The sequence below is a fragment of the Excalfactoria chinensis genome, chromosome Z (assembly GCF_039878825.1).
Source record: "Excalfactoria chinensis isolate bCotChi1 chromosome Z, bCotChi1.hap2, whole genome shotgun sequence".
Classification (NCBI taxonomy): Eukaryota; Metazoa; Chordata; class Aves; order Galliformes; family Phasianidae; genus Excalfactoria; species Excalfactoria chinensis.
Window position 1 is genome coordinate 807689 of NC_092857.1, and position 17476 is coordinate 825164.

At 41.8% G+C, this 17476-nt stretch overlaps 1 protein-coding gene across 2 annotated transcripts in view; it reads right to left on the reverse strand.

The window, feature by feature from the left end:
* ALPK2 (alpha kinase 2) overlaps window positions 1–17476 on the reverse strand; it is a 37859-nt gene that overhangs the window by 18178 nt on the left and 2205 nt on the right. The window contains exons 2-4 of one of the 2 annotated variants that reach the window (XM_072359863.1): window positions 10390–10450; window positions 8527–10213; window positions 1801–4684 (exon numbers count right to left, since the gene is read on the reverse strand). In XM_072359863.1, coding sequence (XP_072215964.1) covers window positions 1801–4684; window positions 8527–9891 — 4249 coding nt within the window. In that variant the 5' untranslated portion in view covers window positions 9892–10213; window positions 10390–10450. The remainder of the gene's footprint in view (window positions 1–1800; window positions 4685–8526; window positions 10214–10389; window positions 10451–17476) is intronic. The other variant, XM_072359864.1, reaches the window with a different exon arrangement.

A 17476-nucleotide genomic window follows, 5' to 3' on the forward strand; every position in this document is an offset into this window, starting at 1 on the left:
AGAAGGAATGGACATACGCTGAGGGAGAGGTCTGGGGATCGTGACGCATCCCTGCACTCAAGCGAGACATCCCTGCCAGACGTAAGGGATGCAACATGCTGGGTGTCGTGTTTCCTGCCATGTTAATTCTGCTGCACGCTGAATGAGCTGGCATGACACTTCTCTCTCAGGAATCCCATGCCAGCAGCCTAACTTTCCCCCTCTAATGCCCAAGGAATGCTAAATCCGACCCAAGGGGTCAGGCACCTGGGATTCACTGCTATGTTTGCCTTGCAACCACTTAAGTCCTTAGGCCTAAGAACCTTGATGAATCAGGGCTGAAATGGCGCATGGAGTATGTGACAGCACTGGAAATAGAACGAAAGGCTCCAGTTTTCCTGCGTTGGCCACAAAGCAATTCCTCCTGGAGATGGGAATAATACAGAAGAGAATGTCCTCACTGAATACCACGCTAACTGTACCAGCCTCCCCATAATGCTGGGAAAAGGCCCATGTGAACACTTGAAGTACAAACACACACTGACTTCAGTCTGGGCTGCAGCAGATCAGAAGCAGAAAATCCAGCTCTACAGTGAAAAACTAAATGTTTAAAGCATTCCTCAAGTCCAGGCTTGGGCACCTGGAAATGCTAGGCTTTTCTCAGCAGTTGCTGTTTCCTTGTTATACTATGAAGGAATGTGTCTCTCCATACACTAGGTTCCCTGGTAATTTGTGACAGAGCTCTGTGCTTTCAGTTATCCTTTATGGGTCAGCAGGCATACAGCAGACTTCCCTGTAGCAAATTCCTACCATGTCTAGCCTGCTTAGTTTAGCTCATCTCCCATCATCCCCTTTCAGTCATTTCTCGTAGGTAAACATGCTTGCAAAGGACACATCTGAATAAAGTTACTTTCTAAAGTCTGATCAGTAATTAGAAGCTCTGAAAAGCTTCACAGTTTTTTAGCTTACCTTGAGATACTGTTCAGTCTTACTCAGATCTTTAAAATTATTCCAGGATATGAACATAAAAAGCAACATTAAAAGGTGAAAGTAAGACCCTGATCCTTGCGAAGTATCCATAGAAACCACAATCACCTCATCTGTCTAGCTGTTACACTGCTGCTCCCATCTGCATTTCGTTTTATCCATTATCAGTCTCCCAGAAGCCCTGATAAGCAACCTTCTTCTCATTTCACTCCTGTGCTTTTTTTAAGGTCAGTTTTAAAATGCTAATTCCATCAGTGTCATTTTTGAGCAATAGTAGTGACAAGGAATGCAGAACCTGCCATCAGTCATCAGATACGACTGCAAAACACGTTTATCAGTGGCACTCTACTAGTAACAATAATACCTCACTAGCATTAAAACCAGCTGGTAATCAAGATAGTGTAATCACATTTGGGAACCACCATGTAGGAGCATAACTGGGAACACTGCCCATAGGAACATAATGACGTGCTAGTCCTGGGCTAGCAGCTGCTATACTAGCTGCTATACTGTGCTGTTACGTGCTACCACCATGCTATCCACCTCTAAAAACTGCCTTGAGGTGACAAAGAAGTAGCTAATTCAGAAAGGATAAAAAGTTGATAAATATATTTGCCAGGTAGGAAAAGGATTCTAGGGAGGTATCAGCTCTGTGGCATAGGGATGCAAGTAGTTCAGTTATCACAATGAGAAATTAACACCAGTGGGGGAAGGGCACTTTTGATTGATGTGATTTTGACTAAGGAAGGCTTGCAGCATGTTTAACCATTATTAACTTCCTACTGAAGTATGAAAGATGGGAAAGGACAGAAATGAAAATCGGTTTTCTCTCACCTTTGCTATCCTTCTTTGAAATTAGCTTCCTTTGCTCTTTTTTGTTTTCTTTATAGATGATGTTGGCCTCACTTTTAAGACAGCTAGGATCCTTGCTGACATTTCCTCTCTCTGCCAGTCGGGGCTTCTTTGATAGTGTTGCTGGAGGTAATTTCTTCTTTGCTCCAGTAGCCACATTCCCACTCCTTGCTACGTGTTGCTTACATTTGATGGGCTCAGGTTCAGCAACAGTTGGTGAGGGCTGGCAGGGCTTCCATCTTTCTCGACTCTCCAGCCTTTTTGCATCAGCAGGGAATGGATCATAGGCAGCCAACGCTAAGGAGTGTGGCTGAGTACTACTGTAAGGTGGTTGCCTTTGAAAACAGAGGTTGTCTCCTGAATCACCTGGTGGCAAACCAACTAAACCACCTACTGCAGCCTCTGATGTCATGATATCTCCATCTTCATGACACGAAGTAGACTTAATTGAATAGTCAAACTCAGTCAGCTTGCTGGAAGAGATCAACTCAGGAGAGGGCTGCTTAGTGATATTATTGCTTACCTGTCTCTGAGCCTTGGAGCTAATTAAAGTGTGCAAAGGAAACTTCATTTCAGCATCACCAGGGCTGTACTCAGTAGTTCTTTGAATCTCTTGTTTATTTTCACACAAGGTTGCTCTCTCCTTGTTTGCTTCAGGTACCTTATGGAACTCATCCTGCAACACTTTGCAGAAAGTTCCCGACTTACTCAATTTTTCACCTACTTTGTCAACAATTTGTGTGCATTCTGCTTGTGCTTGACTTCCAGTGCCAGACGATCCCATTGCTGATATACTATGAATAGTGCCCTTTGACTGGCTTGCAGGTATGAAAAGTGGTGATGTTTCTCCTACGGTTTCTTGCTGGATATCCATCTGATTGCTGACATCTCTGTAATCATCATTTGCTATGCTGCTGTACTCATTTTGAAGCACTCTTGGCAGTGGGGTGCTAACTGATGCTGATGTTACATTGCCAGATGCATATATACAACTAATTGAAGAATCTGGTTTTAACTCGTCATCAGACATAAAAGCTTTGTCAGGAAAAAATAGCTGTTGTTCTGACATGTTGGGAGGGGAAGCTGCAGGCTGACTCTCTGAAACATCTCTAACTCCAGAGCTGAAGGAAGTTTCACCCCCTCGTTCATCACCTATGCAAATGCCTATCTGTTCTTTCTCTGTTTTACTTGGTTCGTATTTGGGCACTTCTACACAAAAATCTGTTAGTGAGGGATTCTCACAAGAGGGAGTGAGTACTGTTTCTTGTTCTTGTAATTCTGTCATTCGGTGTGTATTGTGAGGTAGATTCTGACAGGTTATGTTTTCAGGAGTGTTAGTTAAATCGGGCGGTTTCATTACGTAACTGTACTTCTGTGCATTAGAAACAATTGGAACATCTTGACAGCCATTACTTTTCAAATGATGATAACTGGCAGAATTAGTGCCATTTTGTGCACTGTCTGAGTGATTTCCTTTCTCATGCAAATTGTCTTCACAACTTTTATTTATGGTGTTAACAGAAGCATGTTTTCCATGTGTAAACTGATGGGTATTTTCACCAGAGGAATTACTGGGGAGAACAAATTGCCCTTCAGGGAAATATGTCAGCTTATTTCTTGCTGGATAGCAGTCTTTAAAATGGCAGTCATCTTCACCTGCACTCTTAGTTACAGTCTTATTTACCAATGGTATGTTCTGCTCACCATGGAGTAATTCTCTAGTTGTCCAATGCGACTTCTCTAACACATAAGCTGAATTTTCATTGTCACTTGTGAAATTACTACACTGGGCACTTTTTAATACTTGAGGAGATTCCGCATCACATGTTTGGAAAGCGTTATTAACAGTAAGCTTTCCTTCCCAAGAAACTGTCATTCGAATGGGTCCATCACTGCCAGTTATTGTTTGATTTGGCTTCTGCTCCAAGCACACCTCTGTATTTAAGACATCTTTTGAAGTACAGACAGGTAGCGTTTCTGCTTTATTTCCACTGCTAGAACTTTGACACGTACCATCTGCTTCTGTAAGAAAAATGTTTCCTCTGGATACACTATTATACGCTTCATCTGTTTTCAGTAGGATATTAGAAACACTGCAGTCTTCTTTCTCTGTTCTTTCTCCAGTAGGTGGTTGCGTAATAAGTTCCTGCTCTTCTATCACATTTTGAGGCGAAGGATGATCAGAGCAGGTCTCCTGCAAGAAGTTCATTTCTGTGACTCTGGTGTCTGTCGACTTCATTTCCAAACTTGTGATTCCACAGTTTTTAAATGGGATTTGACAGTCTGAGTCATCTTCATGAAGAAGTTTCCACAGTTTGTCATGCACTGCAGCTACATTGGCATCTCCTTTGCACCCAGGTTCTCCAGATTCCAGAACTGACTGGGGATTAGCTTCAAACAGAGATACATCACATGATATACTGCAGAGATTATCTGTGTCACTGCCGTCATGTGAGTCAAAATCACACCTTTGCCCTCTCTCCCTTGGCTCATCACACAGCTTTGCAGAAGAGAGAACAGCGCACAAACATTCTTGTTTATCAGGAGCAGAGTCTGTGTCCCATAAAGGTAAAGGTGAAGCGTCATTCTTAGGTTTCTTGTCATTACTACTGATATCTGTTCCTTGTTTCCAGAAGACTTTTTGGTGACAACTTTCTCTCTTATCACAAGGACCGTCGTGTTGGGAATAGGTCTGTAAATTTGCATTGTTTGCTTGTAATGTCTTCTCAGTATAGAGTGCTTCCGAAGCTGAATGGATGACTCCTACACTCTCGCAAGTCATGGAGATGCCTTCCTTTTCTGTTTCAGGCTCCACACATTGTCTATCACAGTTTTGGGCACAGATTTTAAGACTGTCACCTTGATTCTACAAAAAAAGAAAAAAAAAAAGAAAGAGAAACATGATGGAATTAAAAATTAGGATTGCTGCCTGACACAGACCCAAACTAGAGCTCTGATTTGAAATAAACCTAATTATCTTCTTCTTGTTGTTAATTATGTTTTTATGCTTGTCAACACATATAGTTTATGGAAAGCTTGCCCCTACCAGATGAGGGTGCCCAGGACCCCATCCAGCCAGGCATTGAGCACCTCCTCTAGGGACAGGGCATCCACACCTTCTCAGAGCAGCCTGTGCCAGAGTCTCACTGTCTTCTTAAATCTCCCCTTTTTAGTTTGAATCTGTTACCTTTCATCCTGTCACTCCATTCCCTGATAAAATCCCTCTCCATCTTCCCTACAGGCCCCTGACAAGTGCAGTAACTCTTACTCATCACTGGTTTGGGGCATAAATCCTCCCCCCTTTGTACTCACTGCTTGCCATTAAACCTGTTCCTATCTGACAGCTGTTTACTGGCCTCCATGAAATCATTTGCTAGGTTTCAACCTGATCCCCCTTGAGCTGATTCCTATCACAGCTGTACAGACACCCTTTCAATTTCCTTTTGTTCTTCTGACGGATAACCCAGTTCCTTCCTTCCCTTACTTATCCCCACCTGTTTCTGCTTGCTGCTCCTAGCACATACCCTCTCCTTCATGACAGTGATGGAGCACAACTCGCAGCTGCATTTCTGCACTCACTAAGCTCAGCAGTGCCCCTCAACAAAACATTCAGAACTGTGGTTCTCCATTGCATATGGCAGTTCTAGGATATCTCACACAGCAGCAGATTATTGCTAGTGCCACAGTGGACAATTTCACTGGCCGGTGCAATTCTTGCAGTTTTGGATGTCCTGGAATCTGACAAAATCCTCTTGTTTGCTGCCAGACTACTCAGTTACATGGATGATTTGTGACAGTCCTCCTGCCCAACTTTGCTATAATGAAATTCAGAAATACCTAGAGGTGATGTAAATTTACGTTAGGATGATCAAACTGAGTTGTAACTCAAGTTTTATGAGAACAAGCTGTTCTGACCTGAGAGAGAACAAAATAATGGGCAAAGAGAATCTCTGGCAGGATGAAGAGAGGATCTAATCAGCAGGAAAAAAAAAACACTCCATAAATATGCTAACACAACATATCGTTCTCCCTGAGCTAACAGTATAGGTAGTAAAAATTTTGCTTATGCCACGGAATCTCTCTGAACCTACCAGTTTCAGCAGGACTTCAACCACAAGTCACATAAGGACCAGCTGAGGAACTGGGATTGCTTTGTCTGGAGAAGAGGAGGCTCAGGGCAGGTTTTGTTGTCCTCTCCAACTCCCTCAAAGGAGGTTGTTGTGAGATGAGTGTTGGCCTCTTCTCTCAGGTAATAGCAACAGGACGAGAGAAAATGGCCTCTTGTTGCACTGAGGAGGTTCAGACTGGATATTAGGAAGAATTTCTTCTCAGAAAGAGAGGTCAGGCTCTGGAACATGTTGCTTAGGGAGGTGGTGGAGTCAGCATCCCTGGAGATGCTTAAGGAAAGGGTAGAGGTAGCACTTAGGGACATGGTTTGGTGGGAAATATTGGATGTAGGTGGATGGTTGGACTAAATTATCTTACAGGTCTCTTCCAACCTTCATGATTCTATGAGTCTACCAAAATTACTGACATTCAGTAAGGCAGATGATGCAGGCTCTGAAATCCAGGAGAATCTCATGCTGAGGGTACTGGCTGAATACTAGGTAGGGATGGCATCTTGAATGAAAACTCTGCAGACCTGAAGCTTCCTGGCTGTCTTATATGTAATATCATACAGCTCATGCAGTTGTTATTTAAGATGTTTTATTAAGTTGCTCAGCAGCATTAAATAAATACAGAGTTTCACCTGGCACCAGGCCACGGAGGGTATGAGAAGAGTCAGGAGCTTCCCACCTTGTCTGTCTAATGGTAGGAGGTCACCCAGGACAGCAGTTGCTGCACAAGACAGACTGCAAAGGTTGTTCCAGTTAGGGCTGCTTGGCATCGAGGGGAATGGGAAAGAAAGGAAGTGTAAATCCTTGAGTAATTAGTGCTGTGGTTCTGTGGCTGCTATGTAGCTCTAAGCACATCTGATTCATCACTGACAGAAGGAAAACAGAAAACTTTTCAGAAGTGGTTACCAGTGTTTTTTTCCTAGAAAATATCCCTGGCAGAGCTGTCTCAAACGCTGAGCTCCAGGTAATGCAACAGTGTTCTTCTACACAAACCTCTGTGCCACAATAGGAGGTTGATTCTCCCAAGCCTTTCTTAAGTTACAGTAGCAGATTGCTGAGGAGTTTCTGACTTTCTATACGGGTACTGTGAGAAGCTGCCCACCTATTCCTTGTGTCCAGCTGCCCACCTATTTCTTGTGTCCTGGAGAATAGATTCGAGATGGGATAGATTCTTTGGTTCCTCCTCAGGATCACTCAGTTTGGAATTTACCTCCAAATTTAATCTTCATTCTCATTTGTTTAAAACCCAGATTTGGGGTTGTGGTAATACGTAGCCCCTATCTGTGCAGACATCTCTGTCCTACTTAATTTTTGACTATTACAGAGTTTTAGTTATGGGTGCCCAAAGAATCCACTCTGTCAATCAGTGTAAGCTGCTCTTTGTTAGTTCTGGTATTTAACTTATTGTACTGCAGTTGGAAAAAAGAAAAAAGAAAAAAAAAAGATGCCTTAGGCAAACCACAGCAACACGTAACTTCAGGGAACTATTAGTAAGTCAATTTCAGTAGGGAACTGTTCTCTATCGTAAGTACATCGTGTGCTGCTAAAATGTGATGGGAATTTTATATATCATAAAAACAGAGAGACTTACAGATGTTTTTCAGGCATAGTGACTTTTTATTGCTTACGACACTCCAGTGGCCAGATTATAGTCAATCTCTGAATGTCAGCTGGGAGACGTTATTACTCAATGAATATAAATGAGGCAGAGCTGTGGAACTGGGAAAAACCTGTGTTTATTTGTTAAAACTATTTTGTGTGTGTGTGTGTGTGTGTATGTGCACTTGGCTATGCACTTTAAAATGAGTAAGGTGAGACTATTTATGATTTAATACTCATAAATATATATCTGCAGACTTTACTACCTGAAATAAAAAGTATGACCCAATTCTCCTGCTTAGGAAAGTTGGTGGAGCACCGTACCAGTACAGTGCAATCAGTGTGCTGATTTCCCACATCAGTTTCCTACCGACAACATAAAATATGTATTATCCTTGGAGAGCATCAATTTGGGGGCCTGATGTGTTATTGCTTTTTGCATTTTCCACTGGAATGTCTAAACCTTTCATTGCTTTACTTTCAAAAAGCAGAGCTCAGTTTATCTCCACACCGTTAATCCTCTGGATTAAATTCCCCTCCTTGGTATAAATTCAGAGTAAACCTTTGTCGATTTGTTTATGGCTTCCAGCACCATAAATGGAGACAATTTTGTTCTTTGAATATAAACTGAAGTAAATCAAGCTGTTCTCTGCTCACAAAAGAGATGTGAGAAACTTTCTGGCTGAAAGAAACATTGCTTTGATAAGACCTGTGCGATAGCCAAAATATCAGATTTCCCTATCCAGCTGTCCAGAGTCCCATTAGTGCCTCTTACTATTATCAGTCTCACTCTATAATTAGAACAGCTTATGGTTTATTTGGGCCTTTTTCAAAACCAGATTTCCTTCCCAGACGTAGCTGTCATTCAGAAGTGCATGAATAGTATCTTTCAAAGTAATTTAAATTTGCATTATTTTGTGACAAACAGGAATGAAAACCATTCAAATCAGTAGAACAGCTCTTTCTATCAAACGATAAACACTTTACTTACCCTGGGTGAGACGTTTTCAGATGGCACCTGATTTTGCTCAGACAAGCCCCAAGTCCTTTTCTGTTCCCAACGAGAGCCTTTATCTGCCTCTTCTGTATGACACAAACCAGCCTGCATTTGCAAGCTTTCTGTCTCCTCACAGATTTGTGTTGAAAGGACACCTTCCTGACTTGGAAACAAAGCACTGGATTCAGTTTCTGCTGCAGTCTGAAAAGACTGACCTATATTACTTACATATCTGCAAAGCTCTTTAGGATTCAACAACTTTAAAAGGTTTCTTCTTAGACTTTCTGTTAAGGTAGAGACAGCATGCCTCGCATTTTCTTCCAACAAATTTCTTTTCTCTTCTTCTGGTGTCAGTGAGCTTTCATCCACCAAGTCCACATCCATATTGCCTTCTGTCATTGTTTCTGAGGTCAGATCTGTCAAAGCAGCACCTGTGTCACCAGCAGAGGAGTCCGCCATCGCATGTGCATTATCCCCATTCTGCGGCTTATCTGTTGAGAAATCTGCAGCTGACTGGACACTTCCATTACTATTTTCTTCCGTCTTAAGGTAGTCATTTTCAAGGGCTGCAGGTGCAACTGGCACTTTACAGTTCTCTTTGTCTTTCAAACCAGTAGTTTTCTCCCGGTGGTGTCCAACAGTTAGAGTCATCTCTGTCTGCAGAGTGGACTGGCTGTAAGTAGAGGGGTCTCTCCTTACATTTACTCCTTTGAATTTTGAGTGATGACCACAGAGGCCAATGGTGATATCCATAGGCGTAGTGTTATCTGACACTTGAAGCAGGCACGGCATTTCACTGAGGAAGTAAGCACACCCATCACAATCCTTACTCAGCTTTAAATCATCTTCATCATCGCTTTCTAATAAAAACTGTAATTTCTTTTCCCAGATTTCATTGTCACGGACCGTCACCACATCTGAACATTCTAAATACTCGAGGTCGTCATCACAAAAGTCATCACTTACACTTGGATAGATTTCCAGAATGCTATCAGAATTTTCAGGATCATTTTTTACAAAATAACTGAGATTTACTATGGGACTGTCCCACTCACTCAGCAGGGCATTCCTGGGTAGAGATCTATCGAGCTCAGTCTTTTCATATGCCTGGACGTCTGCCAGAGAATGACCAGAAATGAAGTCTTCCACGTGAAGGCAACAGTTGTCTGTACAGTCAGTGAACGGATCTGTAGGGTGGGAATGCACCTGTCTGCTGCAATTTTTCTCTGCTTTTCCAGCAGTGGCATAGACCATACTGTTAAAATTAGTTAGGTCGTCACCATTCTGTGATACATCCCTTACAAAGCAAGTATTTTCTTCCGTTTTAAATACGTTTTTAACATCCATGTTGTCTTCCATGTTATGCAAGAGTTTGCAGGATTCCTCACATGTGAACAATACTTTTGAGCTTCTCGTGTAACAAAACACTAATTTTTGAAGAGCTAGAATTTGTTTAAATTAACGTGGGGTCACCCTCATAGGTGTAACACTTTCGTTGCGAAAAATGTTCCTCGTCCTGCTCATTTTAGCCTGGAGTTTCCCTCATAGTCATTTAGGTCAGCAAGCAATTATGATTTTTGTACATCATTCCCACTCAGCAAGAGTTGAACAGAAGGTCAGTCTAGCTGTCAAACACTTCCCAGACACCGTCCAATAAAGTGAGGCATCTTGCTCTGTGCACCTGCAAATAAGAGAAATCTAAAGGTTAAAATTATTTTTAAAGCAAGTCCACATATTTTCTAACAGACAGTAAACTGCCACAAGTATTTCCAGAAAAGGAGTCACCGTGATCTAAAAACCCAGATCAAACATTAACAGCAGTAACTATAATCCTGTTAGATGTGCAGAGCCACTTACAGGGGAGATGCTGCAGCTGTCCAAAGTGATTTGTGCTAGGAAGCAAAATCCTTCAGCATGCCTGCACAAACACACAGCAGCAGAGAACATGCTTTAGTGCACGTCATTTAGACATTTATAAACGCTAACAGAAATATATAGACCAATGCATATATTGACACAAGCACAACTTCCACAGTACCAGGTAGCTGCTGTTCTGATGGTCACACTAGCATCATAGAGACATATGTGTATACATATACATGTAAAGGAAATAGGTAGGAAGGAAGTATCATTTAGAATGTGATTCAAAGTTGCATTAAATGTCGTGATTTAGAGAAGGGGCTCAGTAGGGCAGGTTGATGGTCAGGCTCGACGACTTTGAAGGTCTTTTCCAATCTGGATGACTCTATAATTCTGAATTCTAAAATATGTTTGTAGCAATATCTATTGCTAATATCATAGCAATCCCATGGCTGTGAGTTTGCCATTTATGTGGTGAGAGAGTAACGAAACGAGGCTGGCCAGCTCCAATTTCCTGATTAAATCTTACTTTCAAACAGTTGTGCAGTAGCAAAATGGTGAGGCAAAACAGAACTTAGGTAAAAACAAGGTGAAATACACCAAATATCTTCCATCAACTAAACAACTAAATATAAAATAGTATGCAAGAATCTCTCTTTCCTTGCAAAAACAAACAAACCAACAAAGAACCTTTTATTTTTTAAAAGATTCTCAAAATCATAATTTAAGGCATTTTGGATACTTCAGATGCTCCTGTATGCTGCTGGAAGCGTTCTGTGTGATTCTTCACTACAGTCTTTTCCACAGTCCAGGAATTCTACCACCAGAGTAAACCATTTGATCTCAGGAAAGATGCCAAACTAAGCATTCTGAAAGATAATGTCCTGTTTGTGTTCACAGAACTGGCAGGACAGATGGAACAGCATGAAAACCCTCCCTGCCATTCCGCTCATCTGACAACGTGGCATAAAGACACCTCTGCTCAATCTCCCTTTCCTTCACAGCTACTTCCACTGCGGCCTTTCCCTGCTGCCTCTCACAGCTGCAAGGTGCCACAACTCATTGCACACACTCATCAAAGTCAGTAAGAAAATACGAGGGGAGCTAATGGCCAAAGAGCAAGGTGCTCACAAGGCTTGCTTGGAATCTGTTTCCCATAAACAGCATAGTCTGGCTGGGTATATTTTCACTTCTTTCAGGGAAACCCTGCCAAGGACACCTTTTCCAGAGAGTTACTAGAAGGGGAAAAGCAGGATGAGAAGAAGGTTAAAGGGAATGATACGGGATATTGACCTCTGAGGGGAAAGGAGAGGGAAAGGTGGGGGTGGGGGATGGAGAGGAGAAGCCACACAGCTGGTACTGCTGATCCCCATGGAGGCATGGGGCAGGCAGCTGAGGTTGAGGCCTCTCAGCATGCCACCTTGGAGCCCAAGAAGCAATCTGGTTCAAGATCCATTGCAACAGGGGCCTCCCTACCCCAGACGGCAAGAAGAAAACATTTCATGTGTATTGTGGTGGTTTTAAATAATGTGGGCACCTGCTGACTGGGCCAATACTCCACGCTTGCTCCATGCCAGTGTTCAAAAGTCAGTCTAGGCCCCATGTGCAACCAGAGGCTGGAGAAAAACAAGGCACTGGATCCCTTTATCTTCAACCTTTCAGATCCATGATTGCATTTTGCTTTCCATTTCTACTCTGAGAAATACAGATATTTAACAGGAAAAGAAGAGCACTAGAGATTAATCTTTCCATCATCTGCTTGATTACAGGGCCATGAACTAACCCCAGCACTCATGCATCGCCTCTTAAATATGCATTTGCCTAATGCTCCCTGTTGCATTCTTTCAAATCTGCTTTCATTTTTTTTTTTGCTTTTCTGAAGACCAGATGCCTCTTCCCTCTTTTTTTTTTCTTTTTCTTTTTTCTTTTTGAGGGTATAAATTATTTTAGAAGTAATTTTCCCAGATGAAAAGAGCCTTGGCAACGATTTTTAATGCGGATTGACTCATGAATACTTTTTACCAGAGCAATTGTACTACACAGTTATCATTATCTTAGTTCAGCTGCATTTTGACATTAAGGGGAAAAAAAAGCTGTCAGATTTATTGATGTGAAAATTATATTAGATTGCTGTGCATTATGTCATATCCAACAAGGGAAATTAAAGGAAAATAATGCTCCATGAGGAAAATGACCATAAATTATGCCTTTCCACCAAAGATGAAAACATTATTTATTTTTCTTTTTTTTAATTTGGAGAGAAAATAGTATTAGATATAACTCTAATTTCAATTATTGGATTTAGACAGAAACTGTAAAAAGATTTGTTAGCATGATACTCTCTCTGCTCCTCAAGAAAACATGTCACAGAAAAGACAAAACAAAATCCACCAAGGAAAGACAAACTGGAGATCATAACAGTTTACCATCAGCAATTGGCTAATGATCTGCAAATGAGCTCAAATCCTCATAAACCAGGCTGAATCTTTGGTGGAAAGACAAGAGAGTACTTAAGGCACAAGGGTGCTCTGGTTGCATGATTCAGGTCTTGTTCTGGACAGCAATGCCACTATCTGCTGAGACAGGTACATGGTGAGAGGAGGACAGAGAAGCAGTGCTGTGGAGATGTAATTAAGGTTTGAAGAGCAAATGGAAAGAAGGCTCTTGTTTAGGTTCTCTAAGGAGCTGTCATTGCATTTCCACCTGTTGTAGAGAAAAGGACAGGTTATACCTGGACAAGCTGTATTTCCCTTTCCCCCTCCTCCACCCATCAAACAGATTTATCTCCTCTGCATGCAGATCATGCCTTACACAGTGCTTTACAGCCACCTGCAATCTCCACAGAAATGAAGCATAGAGGGGTGAACCCAGCATAGGGCAGTTGTCTCTGCCTGGCAACCTGGAGATCCTAGGGCCAAGTTGCTGGGTACGTGTCTCTCTGCATCTCAGCTGGGATGCAACTGAGCCTAATGCCCTAGGAACCAGGGTAAGGAAATGCAAGCATCAACATGGAAATGGCACCTTGGGAACTGCAACCTGCAGCTGGACAGGACTCAGGGCAAACAGGGCTGACAGAAACCTGTATCACAGCAGTAACAGGCCATAGAAATAAAGTAACTCCTTAAGCAAAAGAATGACTGGTAATAAGTACGAGAACAAGTAAAACATGTAGTCAGCATTTCTCCAAGGAAAACATAATAAAACAAATTAAATTAAATTATTCACACACAGACACACACACAAAAGCTTTTTCATTTAAAATTGACACCTCGTTACAGTTCCATACTGTTTTTTATGAACTTATTTGCAGTGAAAATTTGGCTTGAAATTCCAATTTTAAATTTTAAAAAATGATTTTTTCCCCATCTAATTTTCATGCAGATATCTACTTTCTTTTCCAGATTGAACCTTGTTTTGGAATCTTTTTTAGTTTTAAATATTTGATTATTTATTCCAGTTGAGACAAAGATATCTTTTTTTGGAAAATTACCCTTTAATATGAGGAGAACGATGTCTTAACTGCCCCTCATTCTTAATATCAGCCATTTTGCAGATGGTCTTGGACACAAAATTGCCCCTAATTGTTTCCTAAGGGGTTGTAGGATTAGCTCAAGTGTTGGCAAAGTTGTTTCAAGCAACAAAAATATACAAACCTTGGTTAAATAGTGGAAGTTAATTTTCCTCTCCTGTCTTACAGTCTTTTCCTACTTTACTTCATTACTAGCAAAAGCGATTTCATCCTTTCAAAGCAGTTTTAATTCACAGGGGCATTTCTACAAAACATCACGTTTTATAAATTTAGGAGAAAATTTGTGTCTTCCTGTTTGTTGCTCCTGGAGTCAATGAAAAAAACTCCCTCTGATATCTCCCTAAGTTTTTCCCCTTATTTTCTACCTTTTTCCATGTAATCTGATCTCAGCAACTGCCCACGCTTACTCCATCCTATCACTCAGGGGCACCTGTCCATGCCATGCCCGCAGCACCTGCCCATGCCCACGGATTGCCTCCTGTCTTATCACAGGACACCAGTCCTTGTGCCAGGGACCATTCTGCATATGCACAATGGACACCTGGTCCATGTCTGTATCTCACACAGCACCGCAGTTCAATGACCAATGCAAACATGCTCTGACAACAAGGGCATTGCCTAGGTACATCAAAACCTCCACGAGTACAGCTGCACGTATCCTACAGATCCCCAGCCTCACGCCCACCTGGCACAAAGGGCTGGGAAAGAAGAACCTATCCCAGCCCACGCAGGGTTATCTTAACTCAGCATATGGAAGGAATGGAACTGACAACCCTCAATTGTCTCACGTTAAGAAATACTCTTCCCCCAGCTGGTATTTTGGCTTTCATATTCCAAGTTGACACGGGGTCTGGGATACCTGATAATTCAAGAAACACGGCTAGCTAAATAAATAATGAGTGTTTGCAACCTCCTTAGACCATATCTGTAGTATATTAGCTGCCATCCTCAATGATTGCTGGGCTTCACAGCACCTGGTGAACCCCTTTCACTTAACTGGTCAGGGATTAAATCTGATTGCATTTCTGTGCACAAGCCTACAAATATGCAAGTCCACACTATGCTTGTAGTTTTTTATTGCACACTGTCATGACTAATATGAGATTTGCAGTTGAATCATTATTTTCTACTGATTTTTTGGTCTGTACTCCTTAATTCGCTTTGTTAATCAAGAATCCCATGATGCATTTTTGAAGGCTCCATGCATCAGCAAGAGTATGAAAATCTCAGTTTTCAGTTTCCAGAAAAATAAAACATTAAACCACTGGCCAACGCTGAGAGGAGAAATCTTGAAATGATGAAAAGTAAAAGCGCTGAAATCAAAAGGAAACTAGAGGTGCATTCATGTCTATTTTTGTAAAGCGCATGCTTTTCAAGCCACTGCCCATCAATGTCCTGAGTCCTGATGAGGTACTTGAGCACAGCTTGATGACAAGTGAAGTGGAAACTCTCTCAGACACATCAGTTTTAGTCCCGCAGTTCAGGCAGTGCGGTTCCGAACAGATCTGTGCACTTCAAGACTTCCTGTGCTGATTTCAAGGAAGGAATTCTGCATCGCTTTTCTCAGTAAATCTCTGAAATTTCCAAATTCTCGCTTCTTTTTCCCACTGTGTTGCTACCCTTTCTTATTCTGTTCTGTGCTAAAACAGACACCTGGCAAGCAGATGATGAGGAGATTTGACACGCAGATATACTTCCTAGGAGATGCAATCGGTAATTGAGATGCAGCATCACCAGTGCTGAATACAGGAGGATGGACACTTTTCTACTTCTGATGAGTGAATGTTAATTCTACACAACTTCATGGACGAATTCTGAGGTCCACATACGAAATGTAAGACTGATATAATTGCAGAATTCCAGTCAAAACGTGTTGGGTATGACATTCAGTGTTCTTATTTCTCTTAATGTTACAAAAACTAACTGAAATCAGACAGATCTGATGAAAGAGGTACATCTCACAATCAGGGCTGATAGAAGATGTGGGGAGCAGAGGGAGCTTCCCCCTTACCAGGACTGAGATCTTTGTTCATTTTTTGTTTTGTTTGGCTTTTTTGGTAGGCTGAATGTCATCACTGACTGGAAAATGAATCTACATTATCCTGAATGAGCATAAGGACAGTCTTGAATATACAGGAAGCATAATCTTTCTCCTGTTTACATACCAGGATGTGAGAAAGATGTCAATACATGCTTGCCTACTCTATTAACACTTCTCTATCAGACAGATCATGTTCAGAAAGCCAGTAACTTATCTGCCTCACTGTTCATCTGAAGACACTTGGGCTGAAAGAACAAATTCCCCAAATGCCAGCAGTTTTCTAATATTACCTCCACTCTAGAGGCTAAAGTCTGGGATCTGAACCTGCCCATTTGAAAAGCATGTGGGACATAAAGGAGTTCTGTCCCAGCCTGGCCGTGCTCTTAGTCTATGTGCAATACTATGGAAAGCAAAGGTACTTTCATCTAGACACAAACAGGAAAGTTTGGGCTGAGGGAATGGCCACAAGAAGGTTTTTTTGTGTGTAGTTATTTATTCCTATGGTAATCAGGGAATTGGGACTTTATACATATTTTTGTTAACAAATCAGTTTGAATTGTTTAAAGAATAGGCATGAAAAGCCATATATCGCTGTCACGGTGATTCTTAGAATGCATATGTGAAAAATGAAGGAACAACACAGTTACTGTAGTAGCTTGCAATATAGCAAATAAATTGCAGTATCAAAAGCAACATAAAATGAGACATCACTGTTTACAAAGCTCTCACTTTTATGACCATGACTCTGGGGTTGATTGCTATTTTATCACTGTGACTCTTGGTTTGCAGAGATAGAAAGACAGCACATGCCAAGTCTAACAAATCACCTTACATGTCCTTTCCACAACCATAGCACTGTACAAACAGCACCCAAGCTGCCGTCCAGGCATTTCTGAAATCCAGGTCATTTGCTCAAATGCAGACACGTTTCAAGGTTAATGCCCCTCACTACAAGAAAGACACTGAGGTCCTGGACTGTGTCCAGAGAAGGGGAACGATGCTCTGAAGTGTCTGGAGCACAAGTCCTGTGAGGAACAGCTGAGGAAACTGGGATAGTTTAATCTGAAGAAGAGGAGGCTCAAGGGAGACCTCATCCTCTACAACTACCTGAAAGGAGGCAGTGGAGAGGCAGGGGTTGGCCTCTTCTTCCATGTAACCAGCAATAGGATAAGGGAATGGCTTCACGTTGTGTCAAAGAGAGATTCAGGTTGGACCTTAGGAGAAATTTCTTCTCTGAAAGAGTGGTCGGGCAGTGGTACAGGTTGCCAGGGAGGTGGTGAGGTCCCCGTTCCTGGAGGTGTTCAAGGAACGTTCAGATATTGTACTGAGGGACATGGTTTAGTGGGAATTATTAGTGGCAGGTGGGTGGTTGGACTGGATGGTCTTGGAGGTCTTTTCCAACCTTGGTGATTCAATGATTCTATGAGAATTCACTCTACGTTCTCCCTGGAAAAGTTTATTAAATGTCTTAACTTGTTTGTAAAGAGTTTGTATGCAGTTTGCCAAGCTATAAC